The sequence below is a fragment of the Parasteatoda tepidariorum genome, chromosome 11 (genome assembly GCF_982258835.1).
Source record: "Parasteatoda tepidariorum strain Cologne lab strain chromosome 11, Ptep-v5.0, whole genome shotgun sequence".
Taxonomy (NCBI): domain Eukaryota; kingdom Metazoa; phylum Arthropoda; class Arachnida; order Araneae; family Theridiidae; genus Parasteatoda; species Parasteatoda tepidariorum.
The window spans coordinates 58,591,519-58,617,557 of NC_141765.1; the positions used below are offsets into that span (position 1 = coordinate 58,591,519).

General features: G+C 26.7%; 1 protein-coding gene across 15 annotated transcripts in view; it reads right to left on the reverse strand.

Annotated features, from left to right (window-relative positions):
* The window catches only part of LOC107450919 (uncharacterized), a 653,937-nt gene that overhangs the window by 246,381 nt on the left and 381,517 nt on the right, over positions 1-26,039 (reverse strand). The window contains exon 1 of one of the 15 annotated variants that reach the window (XM_087155139.1): positions 25,831-26,005. The exons of 12 other annotated variants lie outside the window; for them this stretch is intronic. In XM_087155139.1, the coding sequence (XP_087011265.1) occupies positions 25,831-25,846 (16 nt within the window). In that variant the 5' untranslated portion in view covers positions 25,847-26,005. Of the gene's footprint in view, positions 1-25,830; positions 26,006-26,039 lie in introns of those variants that run through there. 2 more of the 15 variants (XM_087155145.1, XM_087155147.1) reach the window with 2 other exon arrangements.

The window sequence follows — 26,039 nt, forward strand, 5'->3', positions numbered from 1 at the left end:
ACTATTTTTTTTATTGATTTAATGTGCCTTAAAAATGAAAAATTTTAGCTTTCCATATCGATCTATATTAGTATAAAATTTTCTAAAAGCATGGTCATTGTTTATTTACTGTAATATCAAATTATAAAAAAAAACAAAAAAAAATAATAATAAAATACTGTCGAAGAGTATAAAATTCCCATCGAAAAAATTTGTTTAGATATTTTTGCCATTTTAGGTATATGGGTATGTATATATATTTTCTTATACGCTTTCCCTCATATAAAACTGGACTCAACTAGTTTTTTTCTTGAAAAATAATATGTGCTTTAATAACGATACATTTGTTTCCAATATCGATCGATATGAGTACAAAACACTCTAAAAGACATTGTCGTTGTTTATTCACAGTAATGTCAAATTATAAGGACATAAAATTCCGTCGTCAAAAATAAATTTTTTTCCGCTCAAAGCCGAGTAAGAAAAGCAGTGAATTTGATGAGACATTTTTGACAGTGTCGGTATATGGTCAGACATTTTCGAAAATACTTTCCGTCATTTATACCCTGTAGCAACTATTTTTTCATTCAAAAATAAAATAGCCATAATTAATTTAATATTGTAATCAATTTAGTGAGGGAAAGATTTCTTCTTTATGAGAAGCCGATTTGTTTTCTTTGGTCTTTTCCAGTCTTCTTGTTTCTAGCGTGAATGACATTTTTTTCTGTCGTCAGAAGCCATCTAATTAAAATTTTATCTGTGTGTTTAAAGTGAAGTTCTATCGCAATTCTTTGCTTCAGAATTAAAGCAATTTCTTGTCAAAATGCCACTCACTGGTGGATAATTAAAAAATTATCTACTATATTAAATTTTTATCATATTTAAACGTTTAGAAACAGAATTTTATGATGAGATATAATGTCATTACTATATCTTAATAATTGTTACTGAGTCTTTTAAAAAAAAACTATTTTATAAACTACAGTTTTCAGCTAGTAATATTATAATTTAAAGAGTTTTTCAATGATTGATCCAATTTAATTTGTTTCTCTAATGCATAAATAATTATTAGTACAAATAATTTATTTGTAATGTAATATAAATAAATGTAAACTTACTGATAGCAATGCGATTAACAAATATTAGAAAGATTGTAAACGTATTTATTTTGTGAAAAATCCCATGAATGTTTTATAATAATTTTCTTCGAAAAATTTATTATAATTTGAAATTTAATGTGATTTTTTATTTTATTTTTAAGTTATTAACATCAATGTTACATTTCAATACTTGTATTAGTCTGGTAATATTTTCAAATTAGCCTAATAGCATTTCTACCGGATTTCTTTTTACCCTTGCACGCTTGCATAACTCTTATAGGCAATGATTTTGTGATTAAATTATGCTTAAGTGTTTTTTGCAATATGTCGTCGAATATTTTTGCCACAGTAAGTCGTGAAAAATATTCTCTACACTATAGGTTGCTTTCAGAAAAAAAAAGTTTATTTTTTTTTAAGATTGAATTTACATGTTTTTCATTTACTTGGAATTTTTTTCTAATTTTCCAATAAAAACTAGTTTTACCATACATAAAATAATCAAAACTTAATTTCGTCATAAACTCAAATTTTTTTTTCAATGCATTTATAGTTTTTGTTGCAGTTGCATACTTTAATCCTAAATTTACTGGTGTCCTTTTCGTATGCTTTCCGTTAGAGTATCATAATTTTCTGATCAAATGAACTGAATCAATATTTTCACACTTTAGAGTTTTTCAGTTATATTTTCTATCAAAAAATATGTTTGGCTCCGTACAAATAATTAAACATAATTTTAAGATAAAATTAATTATATCCGCTCGTTTTTCTGTCAAATATTTCAGGAATCCTATGCTATATTTGACATCAAAAAATGAATTTGGTTACATTAATAGTATTTCTTTAAAACGAACTTTATTTTATGCGTGCATTTATTCCAATTAATATAAAGTATTTTTAACTATTACTACTTATTATTTGAAACTGTGATTTTTTTTAAAAAATAATTTCAATGAAGTTTTGACGGCAGTTGTCAACAAAATATAAGTTTCACTACACCATAGTGATTTAAAAAGGATCATGAATTGAAAAAAAAAAAGAATTGCGTAAATCTTTCAGTTTAAAATTACTTTAACAAAGAGTTTGAATTCCTTAAACAAAGAGTTTGAAATTCTTTACATGATAGCTTGAGAAGAAAAAGCGTTGTAAATCGTTAATGATGAATAATCAATGATTTGGACCAGGGAAAATTTTGCACGTTTATTTCAGTTAGAAATTTCAAGCTAATTTTTTTTCATGACCGTTACCAAAAAGTGTCTAAAGATCGTTATAAATTTGAAGAATACATTAAAGATTCTGTAAGAAATTGACTTTGGTCCATTATTTCTACTAAACGGTATTTGAGATATGCCCTCATTTACCGCAACAAAATGAAAACAAACCAAGAAGCGAGAATCATGTCTGGCAAGATTTATCATTTTATCCTCATCTGGACAACAGCTTGGCATGGGCAAACATTCCCTCCCCCAAAGCATGTCACTTCATATAAATAACACCTGCTTATAAGGAGGTTATTTTTTAAGCTTATTGATCGAATACTTACCTTCTTGTAAGGTGCGCTGACGCATTTTAAGACAGATATCTGCTATTGGAGAAGTAGAAAATTAAGCAAAAAATACCCTCGCTTAAATGGCCTTGCTCATTACACAGAATTTTGAAAAGAGTCCTCCTCATTTCTTTAAAGAAGCTGTTCAATTAGCCGATAATAAAATGGTTTCGGGGGAACAGAGGAAGCAAAAATCGGAGAAGGTGTATATTTTATAAAGAGAGTAACCAGAGAACACTTTATTGTTCTTTTCTGACTCTTGCGAAATTCGAGGTGGATGCATTATAAAAGGTTCCTCCTCTTTGCCAGAAAAATCAGTTTTGGTCATTGCTATTATCTTCAATTGGTGTCGCTTTTCAGCTTTCTTCTTTGGTACGCATTCATCACGATTTTCTCACTTTCAAATTTCTGTGGTTAAATCGGGCTATTTAAGAAGGGCGTTTTGTTGCATATGTCCATTGTGTAAAGTTTATGGTGTTAAGTTATAGTCCTCAGAGAATCTTAACTGTTACTCTGCATTATGCTCTTGGTATATATTATAAGTCATTAGTTTTATTTTGAACTGTGGAATGTAATGCAAGAAAGCTAAAAGAAACTACGGATTTAACGATGCCTAAGCGATCCTATTCCTTGCATTATTTTAATTTAGAATCTGCTCGGTGCCACTCTGGAATCCTAGGTTACGGCTTTTTTTCCCGTTTCTGGCGTTTTCGTTGCATAAAATTTCGAATAAATTTTTGTATTTTCCATTAAGTTTAGAGCTTTTAACGAAAAGTAAAGGGGTCATAAAATATTAGTTGTTTTAATGAAGAGAAAAATTCTTTTAGAGTTACTTTTATTAGAATGAATTTTCCCGAAATAAAAATTAGTGATTTCGTATGATATAATTTTCAGAAATCCCTTTTTTGTTGGAATAAATAGAAAGTGCAAAATACCAACAGAGTTGTAAGATTATTCGATTTAAAGATATAGTTACATAGTCATTGCTTTGAGTTCAATTAAAAAATCTTGAGTCAAATATAAACATTTTTAGCAAACCAACATCTGCAGAATAAAGAAATTTGAAAAATAAAATGACAGAAGAATATTTTGCTGAAAATTATCATATTGAAAACACAAAATTATTTAAAAAATAAAGGCAGAGATGTTTTTACGCATAATAAAGTTCCGGAAGCTGAAATATTTAAATGCTTCAGTTTGCAAATTTTTATTGTTTATTCAAAATAAAAATAAAATATTTTTCAATTGCCCAATTTCACCAAAATAAAATTAATACCTTCATTTAAATTTTAAAGTAGGTAAAATTGTACAAGTTATTAAAAATATCTGACTAAAAAAATCTCTTAAAAATATTTTTTTCTGGCATTGAATTTGTTTAGATAATATATTGTTAAAAATAAAAGTTGATAACTAACAAAATGTAGTGCAAAATCACTTTTATTTGTTTCATAAAGATCTTTCAAGAGATGTAAGATGATTATGACTAGTGCAGTATATTGAAATAACTACGAAAGGTTCAATAGTTCAACACCCTTTCTTCAAAATCAAGTGTCAAGGGAAAGGGAACTCACCTATACCCTTATGTGAAGCTAGCTTTTACCTCTTCTTCTTCTTCTTTTTCTTTTTTTTTTAAAAAGGCTTTCTTCCCCCCCCCCTTTTTTCGTTTTCTTTTCTTTTTTTTTATATCATTCATTGTTGAACTTCTCTCTTATTCCAAATTTTTATACAGTTTCATAAAAACTGATTTAATGTTAAACCATATTTTAAAGCGAATTTAGAGCAACCTTAATAAGGTGCAAAAATGATTATATATTTTTTTCATTCAAGTTCAGCTACAGTATTATGTTCGACATTAAACCATGATATCCTACCTTAAACCATTATATGTTACGAATTGCTTAATGACCTATGGAAAGAAATAGTTTTTTTCTGGTCGAATTGAACTATAGCATTGGATTCAACTTTAAAGGAATATATAAGGTACCTTAAACTCGAAATATGGTGCAAATTTGGAGCAACCTGAAGAAGGTGTGAAAATAAGCCATTTTTTTTTTCGTTCAAGTTGAACCACAATATTGGGAAATTAAGTATAAAAGGTTCAATATTTTTCCACTTAGCACCATAGTAAGGTTACTATAAATTTAAACGAGATAATGGTTCAACGCGTACCATACTTAGAGTATAGAGAATTCATTATGAATGGAATAGTGTTTTAGGAATGATTAGTGTAAAATAAAAAAGATTCAGTCGTTCAAGAAGTATTTATCCTAAGAAAAAAACTTTAAAAATATGTTTCTTATAAGCTTTTAATTTTTTGAAATCATATATTATCAAAAATGAAAGTTGCTAACGAACGGAGTTAAGTTCAAAACTGTTTGGTCTGTTTTCTTAGAAACTCTAAAATTATGTAGAGTGACTATGAGGAGGAGAATGATTAAATAACTTTAAAAGGTTCGATAGTTCAACACCCTTTTTCAGAATCAAGTGTTAAAGGAAATGGAGCTCACGCATCCCCTTATGAGGATCTAGCTTTTTTGTAACGCTTCTCCCCCCTTTCAGAGTTTCTTTAAACATAAAGTGCTGATTTTCTCCCTAACTCATATTTTTTATAGCTTCTCATAAAAGCAATTTATAGTTGAACTATAATATTTGTACGTTAAAACATAATACGGTGCATATTTGCTATAACTTTAATACGCTATTAAGACCGTGTTTCCGTTAAAGATTAAGTAACGTGTAAGTAAAATTAAGAAGTACTGTATTACGGTTCAATTTAGTACCATATTAGGGCTGCAGCAAATATGAATGATATTATCGATCAACACTCGCCAATGATTTTAACATTGTAGGGTTATGATGTTGGGTAAAATTAGGTAAGATTAATAACTTCTTCAGGTATTAAAATATAGGTATTAAAAAATAGTAAATAATAAAGAACAGAGTTGCTATTTTAGTAAAATAGAGTCATGCTTTAGAAACGAAAATATATAACGAATGAATATATCTTAAATATTTTTTCTTCCAAAAAATATTTTCTAGCTTTTCGAATTTTTGAGGCAAAGTAAGCGAAACTGAAAGTTAATAATGAATGAATCACGAAACTGTTAGAAATTTTCGATTCAAGCATGATCTCTAACATCGTTCAAATTTAGCGCTATAGGGTGACAACATCATCTGCAAATCAATCCTTTTTAATCTTACTTAACTAAACTAAATTAGGTGGCACGATGGCCCATGGAGGGCCAAGGCCTACCTTGTCCCCCCAAAATACCCTTCTTTGGGGTACAGGAGTCGATGCTACTGGTGGTTGGTCAACCAAACACGAATCCTTAGTGTTTAAGCCAAGTTTGGTACTCATTTTATCAACCCATTGAAGGGATGAAAGTCTGAGTTAACCTTGCGCGATCTGAGGATAGAACGCCGGACCTGCGCCGGACTTCTACTAAGCCTAAGTTTACACGATACCTTAGTTCAACTTGAATTGAGACACAATTTAATTTAACATCTCTTTTGAACGATATTATGGTAGAACGTTGAACTGATTTCACAGTTCTCATAATATGGTTAGATGAAATATGATGAACTTAAGATGAAATATGGTGAAAGTTGAACTAAACACCTTCCGCATCATAGTTCAAAGTACCAATAACATGGAAGAACTGATTTGTCTGGGAGTATAACTTCAAAAAAGTTCAACACCCTTTCTGAAAATCAGGTGTCAAAGGAAAGGAAACTTATGTTTCCCCTGACGAGAAGGTTCTTTTTTTGGTGGTTCTCCCCATTCCTATATATTGCTAAACTATATATCTGTGCGAAATTATTAAGGTGTTAAAATTTTGAACGTAGCAAATAATTAGTGCTTTTTGTCTTAGTACGTATGCATAACACATTTAGAAATTCGGTTGCGTACACAAGCTATAATATCGGTACCTCGAACCGTAATATCGTGTAATTTCGTTACAGCCTTAAAAAAAGTATAAAACAGAACTATATGTGCATCTTTAATTGTGTTGAATTATGTAATCAAGTTTACGAAAGATTAATTTGCATCACAGCTTTGTTCAATTTTTCTCCGTATTACTGTTGTATCAAATGTTAAACATAATATGGTTCTGAGCGATTTAAAATTTATAATGATATGTAATACTTAATTAGAGATTCTAATAGTTAATTATATTTTGAGAATTTGTAAGCAGTTTTAAATGTATGAATCACTTTTGTTTTTATGAAATACTTTATTACCTCTCAAGTATCAGAAATTAGACAACCTTTCAAATTTACCTTTTTTTTTGTTAAAGTTTCTTTCTTTCTTTAGTAAATTATAAAATTTTTAAAACCGCTCTAACCATGGAATTAATAATCAAACCATGGATTCATAGTCCACAACATTGCGAGGAATATAACAACATTGCGAGGATAAAAAATTTTAAAGTTATGAATTTAAAATATCTATTTTGAATGTATTCCTGTTTTTTAAAACGTAGTTAAAAATTACTATTGAAAACAAAATTATTTAAAAATAAAAAATGAGACTTTAGAAATTTCACTCTAAAATATAATATTTCGTTACAACCTTCAGGCAAAAAAAAAAAAAAAAAAAAAAAAAAAAAAAAAAAAAAAAAAGTGGAAGTTGTAAAATGTATGAGTGATCATAAAATAGTATAAAACAAATTGTGATCATAAAATAGTAGTCATAAAATAAATGAGTGACAAACACTTTTAGTTTAAGAGCCAAATAATATTACACCAAAAATTAGGTTAAGATAAAAACGACTAGATTTAATTTAAGATAGATCAATTAAAATCAAGATAAAATTTTGATATTTTTAGTACCGACTTTGGAAAAAGTTTTCGAAAAAAAAAACACTACTGAAATTTAAAAATAATGTTTCAATATTATAATTGAAAAGCTTAAAAATAGGTATCGAGTAATGTTCCAACAAGTGTGCAAAATTTTGGATGAAAAGCAAGTTATTGTCAGTGATGGAATCAACGATTTTTTCAGGCAATTAAAATAGCGTTTATTAATAGAAAAATGACTTTGAAAAGAGCTTACGCTGTTTCTTTACATTCTACAGCTCAGTTATTGCTTTAAATTCATAAAATTGTCCCATAGAATCTTCTTAAGTTAATTAACTCTTATTAATTAAGTCCAAAGTTAAATTTATTAAATTAAATTTTCGAAACTAATTCATAACTTTAAATACATATTTGAATTATCTTTTTTACAAATTAAAATCTTTATAAAATGTGAAATGCAATTTATTTTTTTTAAAAGCGTAAAATTTTCTTATGGGTCTGATATTATCATAATAATAACAATATTATGCTATAGATCTGTGTTTATTGCTTTGAGAGTCAAGTGCCCATAAGAACTAGATTTTCAAAAAGAGTAGCAATTTTTATACTCCTGTTTTATCCTTTGTTTTTAAAGAATTGAAAATTGTCTCAAAGTTGGCATCAATAATCTTGAACAATGCTAAAACTTTTCAACATGTGTGAAAGTGATAAACCAAACGCGCTTCGCTTATTCAAAAGAAATGCTTAGTTTTATTATCTGTGAAAGTTAACGACGTGAAAATATGTCGTCCGTTAAAGAATTTATTATCACTCGTGCTCACAATGTTTATTTCTCTTGTCTTAACATAAGTGGAAAGAGAGTTAGGCTGATTTCTTTATTAGAGTTTACTAACTCACTTTTATTTTCCAAATTAGCAAGAAAATATTTTTAAATAATCCCAGTTTTAGTTTAATATGACATTCCTACATTTTATTTGAAAATTCTGAGCATTAATTAAGGAAATATGCTGATAAATTATTGCATTTCTAACCAAAAAATAGTAATTTTTATAAAAATGATTTGTTTAAATCATTCAGATGAAAAGTTTTAATTGTTTGAACCTTTTTTTTAAAATAATTTCTTGGAAGTAAAACAATAGAAAATAACAAAGTATTGTAAAATTAAAAATTTAGATCAAAGATGCTTGTTATTCTTTGGTAGGTTTAACAGTCACACTAAAGCTGCACAATGGGCTATTTGTGACGGTCTTCGAAACATGCCTGAGAATGACCCGAAGACATGCCTTCAAAATTTTGATTCTTTGCAGAGAAGATGGCTCCTTCTCTTTGGTAGCCCGGTGACCTGCACTCGAAGTCAACCATTTTACGGTAGAACAGTTTAACAAGGACCGATACCGTTCACTCTCGACCCCTTCGCAGACTGATCAAAGTGGTCACACACCCACTCACTGACATCTGCCAGAGATGCTTGACTTTTATATCCATCGGTAACCGTGTATTACGATCAGTACACTATGGTACTTTTATAATTTTATGCGTGCCAGAAATACGCTAAAATGTATTGACTAAAAAAATTAAAATGTGATGCGGGAAAATATCATCCTTAGAAAACGTGCTTAAATTTAAGTAATTAAGTTAATAAAGCGAAGTGTAAAACAAAACCTTTAAAGAGAAACAGGCTGCTAAAAAATTTATTCAACAACACCGTAATTGAATAAGATTATAAATTAATAATTAATAAATAAATAAAATTTTAATTTTTATTTTTTTTAATCTATAATAAAATTTTTGATTCTCGAATAATTTTAAATAAGGATCAAATAGGCAGAATAATTTATGCCCATGAAAATTAATTCTGAAAAAAAATTAATTTCGAGAGTGATATGAATGGTTTTCCCTCTGCACAGCCCATCTTCATTGAGTAATAACTCTCGGAGAGAATCAATTTTCCCTTTTATGGAACGCTATTGATATGCCGAAACTTAGTAATCCTAAAAATGCAACAGATAGCAATTCCAATCGTCATTTTCGTGAAAAATGGATATAAATTGTTCTTCGTCCTTGATCTTCAAATGTGTATCTTTTTTATTTATAACCTTTTATTTATAACTTACTTCTGTATTTTTAACTTACATACTCACCCTAGAGAGTTACTTATATACCTAACCTTGATCTTCAAATGTGTATCTTTTTATTTATAACCCCTAGACTAATATCTGTATTATTAACTTATATACTTAACCTAGAGAGTTACTTATATACCTAACTAACATAAAGAGTAGCTTATGTACATAATTTTATGTAATTTTTTGAGTTGTGCAGAAACGACAATACATATCTGCATAGCTCACAAGATTTTCCGCTACCTTAAGGCAACCTAGAGACTTATTCTTTTCTTTTTTCCCCCTTATTGTGCCATACTTTATCTATTTCCTCTTTTTTTAATACAATATATGATTTGAATTTGTTAGAAAAAAGTTTGTTTTCGGCAATATTCCTATTCAAGTCAACTTTCAATCATTCAATTCTACGGAGAGCAAAATGCCAGCACCAGTTCAAAAAGCAATTAAATTTACTCAAAAACAACGTTACAAAATGTTTATAATTTATAGAGATGGTTTCTTAAAAAATTTAAAATAAAAGTAAAATATGAATATATAAATTTTTTAGAACATCTTAATTTTCTGAGAAATTAAAGCATGCATCACCTGCAACGAACGGAGCATTTTATTTCAGAACTTCAGAAACTTTTTTGATAACTTACCTAAAATAAACAAAGCAAAACATTAGTCAAGGTATAATTGAAAACATTTAAATGTTATGAAAACAATAGCAAGAAAATATTGAGCAAAAATGAAAATATAAAGCAGTAAAGAAATGCTTTTAAAATTCAGAAAAATAGGTAGTGTTAAAAAGTGACTTTTTGGTATTTAAGTAATTATTACTTTTAGTGACCTGAGAATTTCCTAAACGAAATCAAAGAATAGATAGCACAATTGACAAGCCAAGAAAATCCTATAGTTAAAAAAAAAAGAAAAAAGGACTGGTTAGAGATATCTTTGGTTAGCGCTGTGTTTCATCGAGACAAAATAATTTAATTTAACTGCACTGTAAAAAACTGTCTAAGCTACCAGCATCATCCGTAAAACTTATTTTTACTGTAAAATACTATAACGACATTTTTACAGTAACATTTATTTAATTAGAGTGATTCAGTAATTTTATGGTTATTATTACTGTAAAAAGTACGGTACATCAGACATTTTGTTCCGTAAAATGTCCCGGTAGAAAGGAATTTTACGTTAAAAAGTACCGACATTTTGAGTGCTGGTATTTTTTACAGTATGATTGATTTCTGCATAAATATAAATTTTTCATTGAGAATCTTTTAAAAACACATTTTCTTATTAAGTCATAAAAATTTTAAACGTTAATACGCAAGTAATAAAACGAAGGAAAAGAAATAAATAAACAAGACATTTAATTATATAACATTGAGTGTTATGAAATCAAAGGTTAAGTACCTTAAATAAATTAAAAACAAAAGCAGGTAGAGTTCAGGGTACGCAAAGTGTTAATTGAATTGAACTTTTTTTAAAATTCCTTAATAACTTTCAATGGCATTAAATTCCTATTAGAAGACATTTCCTTAATCTTATTAATATATGCTTAAATTCTAGAAATTTTTTATATATTTAATACTATAATTCTGAAAAGTTTTTGTTTTTTAAAAGTTAAGAATTTTGTTTTTATTTATTACTCATTAAAATACTCCTTCCATTTCCTAATACTCCGCATTAATCTTTGTTTCAGCTTCAAAACTTTAAAATTAAAAGTAATCAAATCTAGTAAGTATTATATTATAAACTCAAAGAAAAATTTGAAAAAAAAAAAAAAATTCAGGGAGCTCCGTATCAATATTTTTAACTTTAATACCTTCAAAGAGACTAAAACTTCAAAGCCCTTTCAACAATACCGGACAAAAGCTTCTTTTACTCCTTTTCATTCAGGGACTTTATGCTTATAAAATAATAAATTTTTCGGTAATTGTTCATATTCTAGCATTGCATTTCACTTAATTATTTCTCGAAACAGCCCCCTTTAGTATAGTCCTCATTTAGTTACTTATCTAAAGTTTTATATCTATATTTTTTTAAAAATTTTGTTTTTTAAAAATATTATTATTATTTTTAAAAAAATACAAAGTTTATCTAAATTTTAATGCATGATTTTATTTTATAGCTTATTCCAGTCTATATACAATTTTTTTCCATAGATTTTAATTAATTTTTTATCTTATTTTAAATTGCTGTCTATATTTTTTTTTACATTTAAAATTACATAGATTTTATAATTTATCTTATATCATATACAGTTAATAGTTTTGAATTAATTTGAATGGCTATTATAAATTGAATGCTGACTAATTTAACCAAAATTAATTGACTAATTTTAAGTAGTTCTAACCAAAAATTTTCTTAATTTCATTTTTTTAAAGATATAATTTTTTCAAAAAATATAAAGTTTATTTAATTCTTAATATATGATTTTAATTTATAGTTTATATTTTCTATTTTATAAAAATTTTTTTTTATTCAAAATAAATTTTAAACTGATTTTTTTAAATTTACTGTCTATCTCTCTTTTTACATTTAAAATTACATTTATTTCATTATATATTTCACACAATATTTAGTTGATAGTTTTGAATTCATTCAAATCAATTGGAATTAAATAATAACTAATTAATAATGACTAACACTGAATTATTTATAATTAAATTTTGCTTTTCTCGTTGAAAAAAGTTACACAGTTCTTAAGTTTAAATTTTATTATAGTTAAAAACAAACCCTCATAGTTTCTTTTAAACAGCCTGACATATTTGCTACAGCAATTTATTCGCTGTTTTGTAACTTATACCTGTTTATGTACTACGAACTTTATTAAAACTATTTTAAGGATCAGCAAAAGTTTTGAAAATAATTATATATTATTTCTAAAATAATTACTTTATGCTTTTGACGTTGAAATTGTTTTCATGGTAGGAAATCTATTTTCGGTTTTGAATGAAATTTAGGATCTACGACTTTCCTTCGAACACACTTATTTCAGCACTTATTTATACTTATTCCAACAAAAAAAGACTATAAATGTAAAAGAATTTGTAACTTTAAGTAGCATCAAACAAATTGACACCAGATTAAATACATAACTTTTCTAAACTCAGTATTTCATTTTGTGATGCTGTCTTGAATGTTTTTAGTCAAATTCGAAGTCAAAATGTACACATATTTAGATATAATTGCTTTTTACTTGATTAAAATCAATTAATAGTATTAATTGTTTTGGTGTAGATTTTGATGACAATTTCATTTCCAATAATATTTCTAATTTTTATACCATTGAAAATAAAACATGTAAATTAAATTATATTTTGAATTTACAATTTGATTTTTGCAATTTGATTTTACACTTTATTAATATTACAATTCTGAGAAATAAGTTGCATTGAAGTTACATAGCAATGCTCAAATATACAGTTTTAATTTCAGAAAATGCACTCGAAATCCAATGAATATGCCCAAACACAGAGAAAAAAAACTATAATTAGTCTCAACGCATCAATTAAACAGGATTTTTTTTTCAAGAAATAAGACATGGAATCTTTTGAAAGGGAAAATATCAATATTTTATAAGCAAAAAATAGACTCATAACACTTCTAAAAAATTTTTATGTTTGAAAGCATAAGAAAGTAATACTTTATTTATTTTTTTTTTGAATTATTTATGCAGCTGGAATTAGCAAAATTAAACAAAGAAAAAAGCGTTTTTAAGATATTTCAAAACATATTTAAGTAAGAAAATTTAACGCTTTAATTCCATTTTCGATATCGAAAAGGAATAAGTTTTACTGAAAAAGAGCTTATTGAGATTTCAAATCATTTTTATGTTTTAATTCGTCTGAAAGAAGTACTTTAGCTAGGATCATATATGCAGTTTTGAATAAGGTAAGTTGAAGTTTACTTCTAAAAGTCAACATTTTCTAAGGATATTGTTTAGCGAAACATTTATAATTGCTTTATGTTACTTAAGAACAATATTCTCCATTAAAACTCTAAGAAGTATGTTATATATACATAGCCCCTAACCGCGAATCTGGATGTAATAACGAATTAAGATGATGTAAAAGTACTAAATACAAATGCCTCCATAAACCTTAAGAAAAAGAAAAATTTAAAATTAAAATCCTAAGAAGCGAACGGGAAAAGAGGAGGAGCTGTTGTTTCTACCACGGAACAAAGGAAATTGTTTGACAAAGCTTGAGGAATTAACTCTTAAAAAATTTTGGTGTCTTACAATTTTTTTTGAACTTTAAACCTCTATTTGTTTAGTCATAAAGATGCTCAAGAAATTTTAAAACAAAAGATGCGTTTTCATTTTCCACATGAAATTTATAATATTAAGAGAAATGTGAAAGGGCATTTGTAATTGAAACAAGACATTTTTAAAAGTAAAAACTTAAATATTTTGATTAATTTAGAGATTACCATATAATTAACATATCAAATCATAACAAAAGTATTAAAAAAAAATTTTTTTTTTGAAACTAATTTTGTTCTTCAAGAAATTATAACTTGTAGATGCGAAACAAGCGTGAGTTTAACTTGAGGCTTACTCTTATTTCAGTTTCATTTATATTTTAATTAAATTAGAGTTACAAATAATATGAAATATAAAATATTTCTTACATGTCGAAAAATGCATATACGAACGAAATATGAATAAATAAATGATATTTTTAAGTTCGAAAAAATTGATTCTTGTAAATAAAATTTCAATTTGAAGATAGTTAAATCGAAATTTCAACAATTGTATTCTAGAATAGTAAAAAAAAGCCGTTATCCCGTAAATCTGAACATGCAATCTATTTATTTGATATTCCCAATATAAAGAGCAATCTTAATGATTTGAGAACCTTTTTAATAATCTAAAAACATAATAAGGTAAGGAATATAATAATAAAAATATTAATAGTAATTCTTATAATAGGTACTTTAAAATGTATTATTGTATCTTAACATCAATAATGGTAGCAGCAATCTAGAGTTCCATTAAGGATATTACACAAAGAATGCTTTTTTTTACACTACTCAGAGTAAAGTAGCCACCATCTTTTTTTCTTCTTTCTTTTTTACTTTAGTAGCACTAAAATTTATAATATCAATTAGAAAAGATGCACATCATTGTCAATAAAGTTATTACGATAAAATATATAGCAAGAATCATTAATTTAGAAAACACAAATTCTTTAATTAAACTTAGTTAATAAACCAACTATACACGTATCACAACGAGAATATTAAGACGAATTTGAATTTGAACTAGACATAACAAAACGGAAGGGGAAAGAAATTATGAGCGATAATGTTATTTAGTACATTTCACAGAGATTTAAAAATTAAAATATAATTATCTTTATTACACGACTAAAAACATACATACATGTTTTAACTGTGATTTTATGCTTTGTTAATGTATACCAGTGTCGAACACTTCAATAACCTCAAATGTAAACAATCAGTGGACGATATTCAAAGTTCGTCAATACTGGTGTTTCCTGAAGACAATTTTTGCTTGGTGTGAAAGGGCGAGTGTTTGGTATAAGTTTATTCTGTTATAAGTGTTTAGATTTAAATTACACCCTTTAAATTGCATATATGAAAGCTAGATTTGTGGTGTTAATCTGAAATAAAGGGTTTCTTCATAAAATGTTTTGGGTAGGTAAGCATCCTATTCGAAGAGATATTACACCACAGTTTTTTTTTAACAAACAAACAAAACTTTATAAGGAACAAAAACAAATAGATAAATAAGAAGAATATATATTCGTCGTCAAGAGGAAAATCTGGTCCAGGCGACAAAGAAAGTTAATGCAATAAATTAAAAAAAAAAAAAAAAAAAAAGTGTTTTTATAATGTATTAATTACAAATAAATGATATTAGATGTTAAATCAAGAAGTGCTTATTTTTTTTAACAAAAATATCTAGCTCTGTACTATTAATAGTGTAGGATTAAACTAAACTTCGATTTATTTTCCTTCGTCACACACATGCAGCAGTTTTAAATTAAGACATTTACTATGATAGTTAAGAAATCTAATTATTTTTAATTAAAAATAAATAAAAAAATTTACTTCTTTTAAGCATTGTATTTTTCTTGAAAAGAAATTTACCTCTCTAGAGATTTTGATTGCATGGTAATCGTAAAGGAAAGTTCTATTTTCAGTCAATGGCTTCAGAAAACAAAGGTTTTTAATTCAACTTTTTTTTTTAAAAATTAAATTAAATTAAAGATAATATTTGATAATTTAATCGGCTAGAAAATATTACAAATGAATAAATGCGGGAAGCCATTAAGTGAAACCATCACATAAATTGAAGCATAATATACTGTAGAAAATTATATAGTTATTATTTTTCGCACTAAGAAATTAAAATTTTTATATATATTGATTGAATGGTTTTTAGAAATAAAATTTTTCCCATTTTAAGGCTTCCAAAAACAGTTTGATTTCATTTGCTTAATTCTAAAAATAAAATAAAATTAAAGACTTAGCCACAAAGTTCTTAAAAAAGGATTCCGTAATCAATCACAAATAAACAAATCCAAAAAACCACTTACTGAAACAATTAAATAAATTGACACGCAATAAACTGCAGTAAATTATATAGAATATTGCTTTTCGTACAAGGAAGTTAATATTTTTAGAAATATTGATTGAATGTTTTTTAGAAAAAAAAAGTTTGTTTTTATTTATTTTTAAATAAAATAAATTTAAAGATTTAACCACAAAGCTCTTAAAAAAATTTATCCTTAATCAATCACAAATAAATAAATACCGAAAACCACCAAGTGAAGCAATCACATAAACTGACACTTAATCAACTACAGCAAATTATATAAATTTATTACTTGAGGTGGTGAGAAAATACCTGTTATTTTCCGATCAAACGGAGCCCTGAACCTCAAGACATTGCCCTGAGATATTGTATACATGTGTTGAAAGACTTACAAAGTATAGGCAAGATGAAGATAATTCTATGAATGGGAAAGTAAGGAAAAAAAAGAAAATGGAGCAAAAAATCTTCTAAAGGAGGGTCGAATAGGGTAGCGAAGCACGTAAAATAGTCGGTGCTGTAGTGATTCAAGACGTAATTTCGGTTCAAAGGTCTTGAAACGTAATCGGAGTCGACTAGATGTGTTGATTCTAGTCGACTCATGAGAAACGTGATGATGAATGGTTGGTGAGTTTCATGGTCAAGGACGCCATGAAATTTGATTGTTAGCAATATGTTACAAAATAAACAATTTATTACTTATGACAGATTTGGTAATAGAGAATCCAAGAATAATTGAATTTATTTTCTTTCTCTTTCCAGTAAAAAAAAAAAAAAAAACGCACTGGAAGGCAAGATAAAATTAGAATAGTTATGTAGTGCTGCCAGTTATTAAATTTTTTTTGCGCCAGGGCAAAATTAATAAAGGAAAAAAAACACATTTTTTTAAATAAAAAATGATAAAAATTAGACAATACAGTTAACGCCAGCTAATAAGGTATGAAGTTACCAATATGAAATACAGAGTGTTTCATAAGAAATTCTTTGTCATAAATCGTGCATAAAACGTATCTCAAATTGGTATTTAAACGAAAATGAAAACTATGAAAATCATTCGAACACTTACACTGTAAAAACTCTGTATCAAATTACGGTATAAAGTACCAGCACTTTGGGTACATCACCCATAAAATCCATTTTACCGTAAAATCCATTTTTATCGTAAAATATTATACCGTAATTTTTACAGTAATATTTAAATTATTTAGAGTGATTCAGGAAAAGTATACACCTTTAAAAAAAAATAATAATAGTAATAGTAATTTCTTACCTTTTATTGTTGTTTCTGAGCTTTTTTTTAAACCTTTGTATGTTAAAGTTCTCAAACGCAAAATTTTTTTAGTGACTATATGTAATGATTTTAGATTCAATTTCGATGGAAAAAAGCTTTTTATGCAAGCGTGAGCTTCATTGCGAGTACGGTATAAATTACAGTATATAGTACCGGAGCTTTGGGTGCCTCATCCGTAAAATTCATTTTGTCTTAAAATCTACTTTTACTGTAAAATATTATACCACAATTTTTACAGTGATATTTATATAATTTAAGTGATTCAGTGATTTACGGTAATTAATGCTGTAAAAAAAAAGGCATATCAGATTGTTTTTGTTCTATATCAAGGGATTGATGGAAAAATGGATTTTACAGGGAAAAATACCGACACTCCGTAATTTGACCCGAGAATTTTTACAGTGTAAGCTAGTTTAGTTAAATTTAACATTGTTAACAATTTAACATGGTTTATTTATTAATTATTTATAAATTGTTTGGGTTTTGTGATAAAGGTTGCTGTTGCATTAATATCAACCTTACAATGCCATCTGGATAAATGATATAGTTAAAAAAGTTTATTAATGGAACAGGGAAATAAAATAACATACCTTATTTTTTTCTGTTGAAGGAAAAAAAAGAAACACCAAATCTTAAAAATATTTGCTTAGAGCACAGTTAAAGAAAAAATGAGAAATCTCATTACAGATAAAATTAATGAGGTTTTTATGCTTTCTTCTCGTTTCACATTAAAGGTTTTTTAATTTTATTTTGCAGCAAATAAGTAAGCACTCTTTCATTAAAAAAACTACAAGTCGTTAACATTACTAAGAAAAAACTCAACTCATTAAAAAAACATACTGCTAAAAACTAACTTATGCTTATTCAACATATTTGTATTTTTTATATATGGATTAATTTCGCTTTAATATTAAAACGAGTTATATAAAATAGATCGAAAAATATCCTAATATCTATTCCACTCAAAGAAGACTCGAGGAAAGTAAATTAAAAGCACTCTGGAGTCGAAACCAATTTTCAGTGGGATAATCACGCCCTTTAGTGAAAAGGTATTGTTCAATCTCATTTCCATTTATCCAAATAAATGGTTTTTGCTCTGATCCGTCGGCTGACAACGATACGAAATGTTGTTGTTTCGCCGAGTATAAAAGCGTAATTTGCATGCTCCATTAGAATGACCCAGTCTCAAGAATGATTTATCCTGAACCCATCTTAAAAGGTTGAGAAAAGAAAACATCTACTGTTTGGGATTAAAGTCTCGTGAGCAGACTTTCAAAATGACACGCTGAAACGAATAAATTTAAATCAATCACTTATAAAATTAATTTATTTCAATGATGAAGAATTTGATCGTGATAGCTAATATGTGCATAGTTTTAAATAATTCATAAGGTTTGTAAAATGTTAAAATTTTTACATTTACATTTTTTTGAATTATATTTAGAAATATAAAAATTTGTAGCTTTGCTAATTCTAAAAATATATAAATTAAGTTCCAAATATTTATATATTAATACACTGAGAACAGAAGTATGATTAAAACTAAATGGGTTTTAGTAAAATTTACTAGGTTTCTGGCTCAATGGAAACATCAAAAAGCTCAGTAATTTTTACCGAAGCGCTTTGGTAATGATTTTAGTAAAATTAACAATAAAACATAGTTTTATAATAAGTGATAAAATTTGATAAAAGAGGTAAAATTTGGCAATTTTGTCATGATACCTTAGAGCATGGTATAAAAACTATTTATTCAGTTAAATTTACCTTTCAGTTTTGTATTTTTGACTAAATGGGTGGTAATTATTTTTGAAACTATAATTTCGAAAATCATAAGTTCCGGCAAACTATTTTCCTTTGAACGAAAAAAATTTCCAAATGAACTGTTACCGTATATTTTAGTTTCTTTAACAGGAAAAAATGATTTTTCTTTACCAGGAATGTCATTACCATACATAACAGTAGTTTTACCAGAGTTCTTTTTTCTCCGTGTATTAAGTTAAATTAACTCTTAAAAATTTATAAATTAATATAAAGTTTATGAACTATCACAAAATCATTAATATTAAACTTCTAAATTAAGTTATAGACATTTATATATAAATATAAAATTTATATATAAACGCGTTAATATCTAGATATCAGCTAAAAATTTAGAAGTTAACATTCAAATATTTAACGGTCAGAAATAATATTCGTATGATGACACATAAATATTTGTACAGTACATTAAGTTTATAAAATATGAATGAATATATTTGTATACATTTCTATACAAATAAATAATACGCATAATTTTTCTTTCTCATGATAATATAATTTTTTTTTATAGTTAATATTTCACGAAAACTTATAAAAGATATGGATTTTATGGTTTAATTAAGAAAATGCTATTTTTTTTAACTGTAAAATTGTTCAAAGGTAATTAGCGAAGTGAAATTAATTACTCCATTTATATCAATAAATATATTTCTGCATAACTTTGTTTAGAAATGAAAATTCAATCAAAAATCAGGTAATCATGATTTAACACTGCTGTACAAAAATAGATATACGGATTCAGAAATAAATATATTCCTAATTATTACGCAATTTTGAAACAAAAGAACATGTTATATAGTTATGAAAATATGATTTTATGGTATGATCTATTTTACATTTATAAAATAAATTATATTGCGTGACATATTATGATCACACAATATATGTAATATTCGACGGATATACAGCATGCATTGATTATTTAATAAAGTGTAATACATACACTTGTAGAAAAAAAACTTTGGACCCATCTTTCCGATAAATCCAGTTCTACCTTACAACTTTATATCACACTTTTTACAGCATTATTTATTTAATTAAAGTGTTTCAGTGATTTATAGTAAATATTACTGTAAAATTACGGAGTATCAGATTTTTGCTCCTTAAGATTTTACGGTAAAATTGAATATAACGATACAAAAAACCAACATCCTAAATGATGTACTTTTTATAGTAATTTGATTTAGACATTTTTATAGTGTATACTTAGTATATAATGTTAAGTCTTCTTTGACAACTCTCTTTTGAGAAAAAATTTGCCGCGTTAATTTTAATCTGTATTCGAGAATATATCACAAAAATGTAGTATCTTAAATTATTTTAAAACAGTTTTGTGATAATGCATCGCTCAAATGAAATTTGCTTGATGAAAATATTTTACGAAGTCATTTTTTTATTTTTTTATGGATGCATTTTTTCGTGTAGAAATTTTTCATGTATTTATAATGGAACGTTAAACATTAATTTTTTATCCCACTTCCACTATATGAACATCACATTTAAGACAAAATTGCACCACACATTTACCTGACATTTTAAGACAAATTTTAATCTAGTTTCATTTTTTGTATTGGAATGTTACATTCAAGCGCCATTTTGCAAACAAAAGCTACACGAAGGAAATAAATAATTCAAATTAAAGTTTATGGAAATAAAAGCTTATAATATTTATGTGAATTTTTAAGTTAAAAAACGCATTGTTATTCTCAGTGCAATTGCTTCGTATCTTATTTAGGTTAATTATTAGTTGTTATCTTATTGGATTAATTATTTTCTTATTTAGGTTAATTAAGTTGGGGCATGTAGTGTTGTAGTGCAAGACATAATTTCACCCTATCACTGTGCAAATATAAACCAAGCAATATTTATATGTATTGCAGAAAACTGCTGTGCCTTTAAATGCTAAAGAAATTACTATTTTTATTACGAATTAGGCTAATTATTATTATGATTTTTTCTTAGAAATTTCAATACTTTTTTTAAAAAAAAATATAGCCTTTAGATCAGTCCTATCGTTTATAAATGAATTATATTAATTTATGTTTGCTTTAAAGTCTTATAGAGGATGTCTCAAACTTCACCTTAGGAACACATTTAGTTTTTTTATGCAGATTTTTTATGTTTGATTAAATGAATTGGTATTAATGTTTTTGAAAGCGGTTGTGTTTAAATCATGCAGGAAACTAATTTTAAAAAAACCGAATAAACAATAAGTTTTCGAAATACTATTTTTAAGGAAAGTACCACAAAAAAGTTCCTTTCTTCTCCAATATTATGTAATGAGTTATTTAATATTCTGCCATGTTATATCAATATGTTATACTATTAAACCAAAAAGAGATTTTTCAGTCAGAACACATTTATATAAAGTTTTTTAACGAGACATTATATGTGAGCATAATTTTAATAAATTCAGATTTTGCTCAATCTACAGAGTGCGTTTTTGAGCTTGTACTCAACAGGAATTTTCGAGCAATATTTTATGTGGGTTTGAATTTTTAGCGAGATTTTAGAGGTAAAACTTGCCAAAAAATTTAAAAAAAAATTAGTTTACTCTTATACTTTTCTACAGAGAGGAGCATATTAAGATGTTTTCAAAATTTATTCAATTTATTCGAACATACTTTGAAAAAAAAAGGCATTGGAGCATATTTTAGCTGTAGTACTTCGGACCAAACACGTTTTGTCGAAAATCGGATAAATAGTTAATTTTTTTTATTGTATCTCAACTGCCAAAATGTTAAGCTATTTTATTTATTGAGAGATTTTGTCAAAATGAACCATTTTTTATACACGCAGATTTTGCCAAAGGTAGATTTTTTTTCCATGAGATTTAACGCAGGAAATTTTTTATAAATGTAAAATTCTGCTTAGCGAATTCCTTTAGAGCAATATTTTTGCATCTGAAAATTTTTCAGTGTGATTTAAGATTGAAGGATTAGTCAAGAAAATAAAAATTAAGTTATATAATAAAAATTAGTCTAAATATCACGTTTCTTTTTAACTTCTAAATTTTCTAAGTTTATAAAAATACTGATTCTTAGTGATTAATAAAAATAGCAAAGGTTAATTAAATTATTTGTCTTAAAAGGTATAAAAGTCTATGAGTAAAAATTCTTAAGAACAGAAAACTTTTAGCAACATTTTAGCAATATTAGAAGCAACAAGAACTGTATGGGCTCTGTGAAACAATGAACACTTCATTTACCCTACTCCCTTTATCAAATTCCTCCTGTTGCTCACAAAATTAGGCCGTTGGTAAAAAAGTGTGATTTTACGACTTCAGAACATTAACTTTTGTCGAAATTCCCCAACAATGTCTCTGCACTATTCGTATCTTTTACAGTTCTCCAGAGATCATTTTCAAAATAAGATTTCAGAAGATTGCAAAAACGAAAGAAACAAGAAGAGTTGCAAAAGACGTGATTGATGAAAGTGGGTCTAATGAAGTAGCCAGACCCTTTACTGAACTTCTATTTCATTCGTTCTTTCCTAATATTGGGCTTAGTACAATCATTGAGATCTTTAAAAGTCGGTAAACTTCCTCTAATAACGCGATTAATGCAAATAAAGTTACTAAGGAAAGAAAAAGGTGGATGTAAAACATTATCTTTCTTAGTGTCATCCCAGTGGGCGGGCGGGACACCCTCCAATGGAACGAGCTGATCCAAAACATTATCTTCCAAAATAGGCTCGGTTTTCGGGTCTTCAATCTACTTTATGAACGAAGAAAACAAACTCTTTTATAATAAAGTTGCCGCACCAGGGTTACTCAAAAATGGAAGTTTATATCATTGAGGGTTGGTGGGGCGTCAGCCCCCAAATAAAAGCTATAAATATTGTTACTTGGGATAAATAAGTTTGCAAACTACTCCTTCGAGGACGGTCTTTTAAAATGCGAGACAAAATTCTTCATTATACCTCAAGAAGATGAATCTATAATAAAATCTTAAATTGGAAATTGAGATCGTGATCCGTTTTATTACTTCAATTCTTTTATAAAGGTAAAATGTTTGTTGGGGGAAGCTCATTTGCTTGCGGCAGACAGTTTTTTTTTCAAAAAATCTAGTTTGTTTAGTATAAATATCATATTTAATGGAACGGTGGATTCTAAGGTGACTTGTAAGGACCTACTTTGAAATTGCCCAATCATGTTGTTGTGGTTAGTTAAGTTAAGATTAAAGATATACAGGATGAATTGTACTTCAACAGATGCTCGAGAATATTAAAATATATTCAAATTTGCTGTATTAGTTTGAAACAAAATTATTTTTTTTCTTTTAATTTTATGATTTTATTTTATTTTGCATTTTTACCCTTCTTCAATTGCTATGGCTAAAACGTAGATTTTTTCTTTTTATGGTTCTTTCGGGTTAAAAATAAACAAACTGTATATTTTTTTTTAAAAAGAGGAAAAAAATCTCATTGGATTACCATTCCATTGATTTTATTTTCTATTCCATACATTTCAAAATTACATTTCATAATTGTAAAATTAGTTTTTAAAATTTGAATTACGAAAAAAATAAGAGTAACCTTTTGCCTATATTACTAATTTACCTCTAAACAAAACAAATGAATTTTGCTCAATGAGTATTTTTCAAGCGAAGGGTTGAAAAAAAAAACAATGTTAATATAACTGTTTTTTTTTTCTCCGTTTTCCTTTGTTTAAACCAGTTTATTTCTTAATTTAAACTGGTTTTTCTTTCATTCTTTTAAAGTAAAAGATAAAAAATGCTTTGAAAACCATAATTTAAAGATTTAAAAAACTTTTTAAAAAGCATTTCACTGAAACCTTTCTTTAACATTAATCAATTTTTTCAATATTAATTTGGACACATCCACTTTTGTTGCAAAAATATGCTAATATCATAAAAAAGAATAATTACTGTTTAGTTGTAAATGTTTCAAACATTGATAATTTTAACGAGAAGTTGGTAATTTCAACAGTACTAGTGTAGTTTATGTGAAACAAGAACTCTCAGTTTGATGACCTCTATTTTACTTAATACACAATATGTAATTTTGTTTCTCTTTAATTAATTGTTTTTTTCCTATACCTAAGCTATAAATTTACATCTCCCAACATTTAAAATTATAAATATGTTCATTTGTCAATGTAAAAATTCCTGAACGAGGCTAAAGTAAATCGGTAGCTTAACTGTAATACATCAGGCTGTCCCAACATCCTAAAATGGAAGCTCAGAGGCAGCGGGTTCAAATCCCAGATGCATCTATTTATTTAGATTTATTAATTTATTGTTGGGCACACATATGAAGGGTTGTGTGTTCATTACAAAGCTCTGTTCATATGCCCTTATTAAGTTGAAATACAGCTTGCACAATAGAGAGAATATAATAACTAAAACATATCCAAGGATACGGTTGGGATTCGAACCCATTAATGAATGCTTTAGATACTATATATTTTGACTTCATTAATGAGTACTATGTTTATTTCCAGAAATGCCATTGCTATTAGTCAGTAATTTTAATAAAAAAAATTTTCCGTCTATAAGGAGAAAAAAATTCTAACTAAAATACCATGTACGTAAAGTAAAGACATTTATGGTAAAATAAACCATAATTCTGGCAATTGAATTTAAATGCATGGTATTTAGACTATTCATTTGGTAATTTTTCCGTTCATATGGTAACGCTTTACCAGAAATTCTTGTTTTCAAAATTATAGTTAATATTTCCCAGTACAAAAAAAAAAAATAAAAAATAAAAAATACAAGCTGGAAAGAAAATTTGGCAGAATAAATAGTTTTTATGCCATGCTCTATCTAAAGTATCATTGTAAAGTTACTAAATTTTGTCACATGTTATTAAACAAAATATTTGCTTTAATTTTTCCGATATCATCACCAAAGTGCTTCAGTAAGAAATACCGAGCTTTTTGGTGTTTTCATACAGCCACAAACACGGTAAATTTTATCATAATATGGTAGTATTTACCATACTTTTTTCTGAGCGTACTCAATCACTAAAAGTTTCTATAAAATACAGTACGAATGAAAGGCTTAAGTTATTATAATTTAAATTCGAAAGGAAAATTATTAAAATTCGAAATATCCTGAAGTTTTGCTTCTTTTTTACATTCAAGTATAGAATATATCAAGATATATAAATCTTTTAAGAGAAACAAATAAAAACTATCTGTATTGAAAACATAAGACTGGCTGGTTTAGTTTTCTCATTGCAACTAAATTGTACTGTGAACTACTTTGGCACGAGAGTTATGCACACCACAGTATATAGATTAAATATATAGTGGTCAAAATAACAAAAAATAAAGAATAAGAATGAGAAAACGTATGAGAAACGAGAATGAGATACTTCCAGTTAAAAGAAAAGTCTTATTTATTTATTTGTCAAAATTTAACTAAGCACCGAGTTTTTAAATAATCAAATTTAAACTAATTATTATTAAAATACAAAATAAAAATTACCCTTTTAAGGAAATAAATTATTTGAAAGCAATCCAAGACTAAAATTCAGCTAAATAAGTTTCTAAATATTCATGTATGTTTTTTTAAGTCTACAAATAATGAAATGTTAACTCGCAAAAATAATAAGCATAAATGAAATTTTCAAAACAAAATAATTTTACATACTGTGGTTGAACATCATTAGTATACATAAAACAGCTGGCTTCTAACTGTTGGAATGTATTTTTATTGAATTAGTCAGAGTGTAAAAATAGCAATAAAATAGTTATCTACATTAACAGAACACACAGGCTTCTTTTATATCGAAAGAAATAATTTTTTGAAATGCATAAATATGAGTAATAAAATACTTTTATAGGCGACAGGTTACTGAG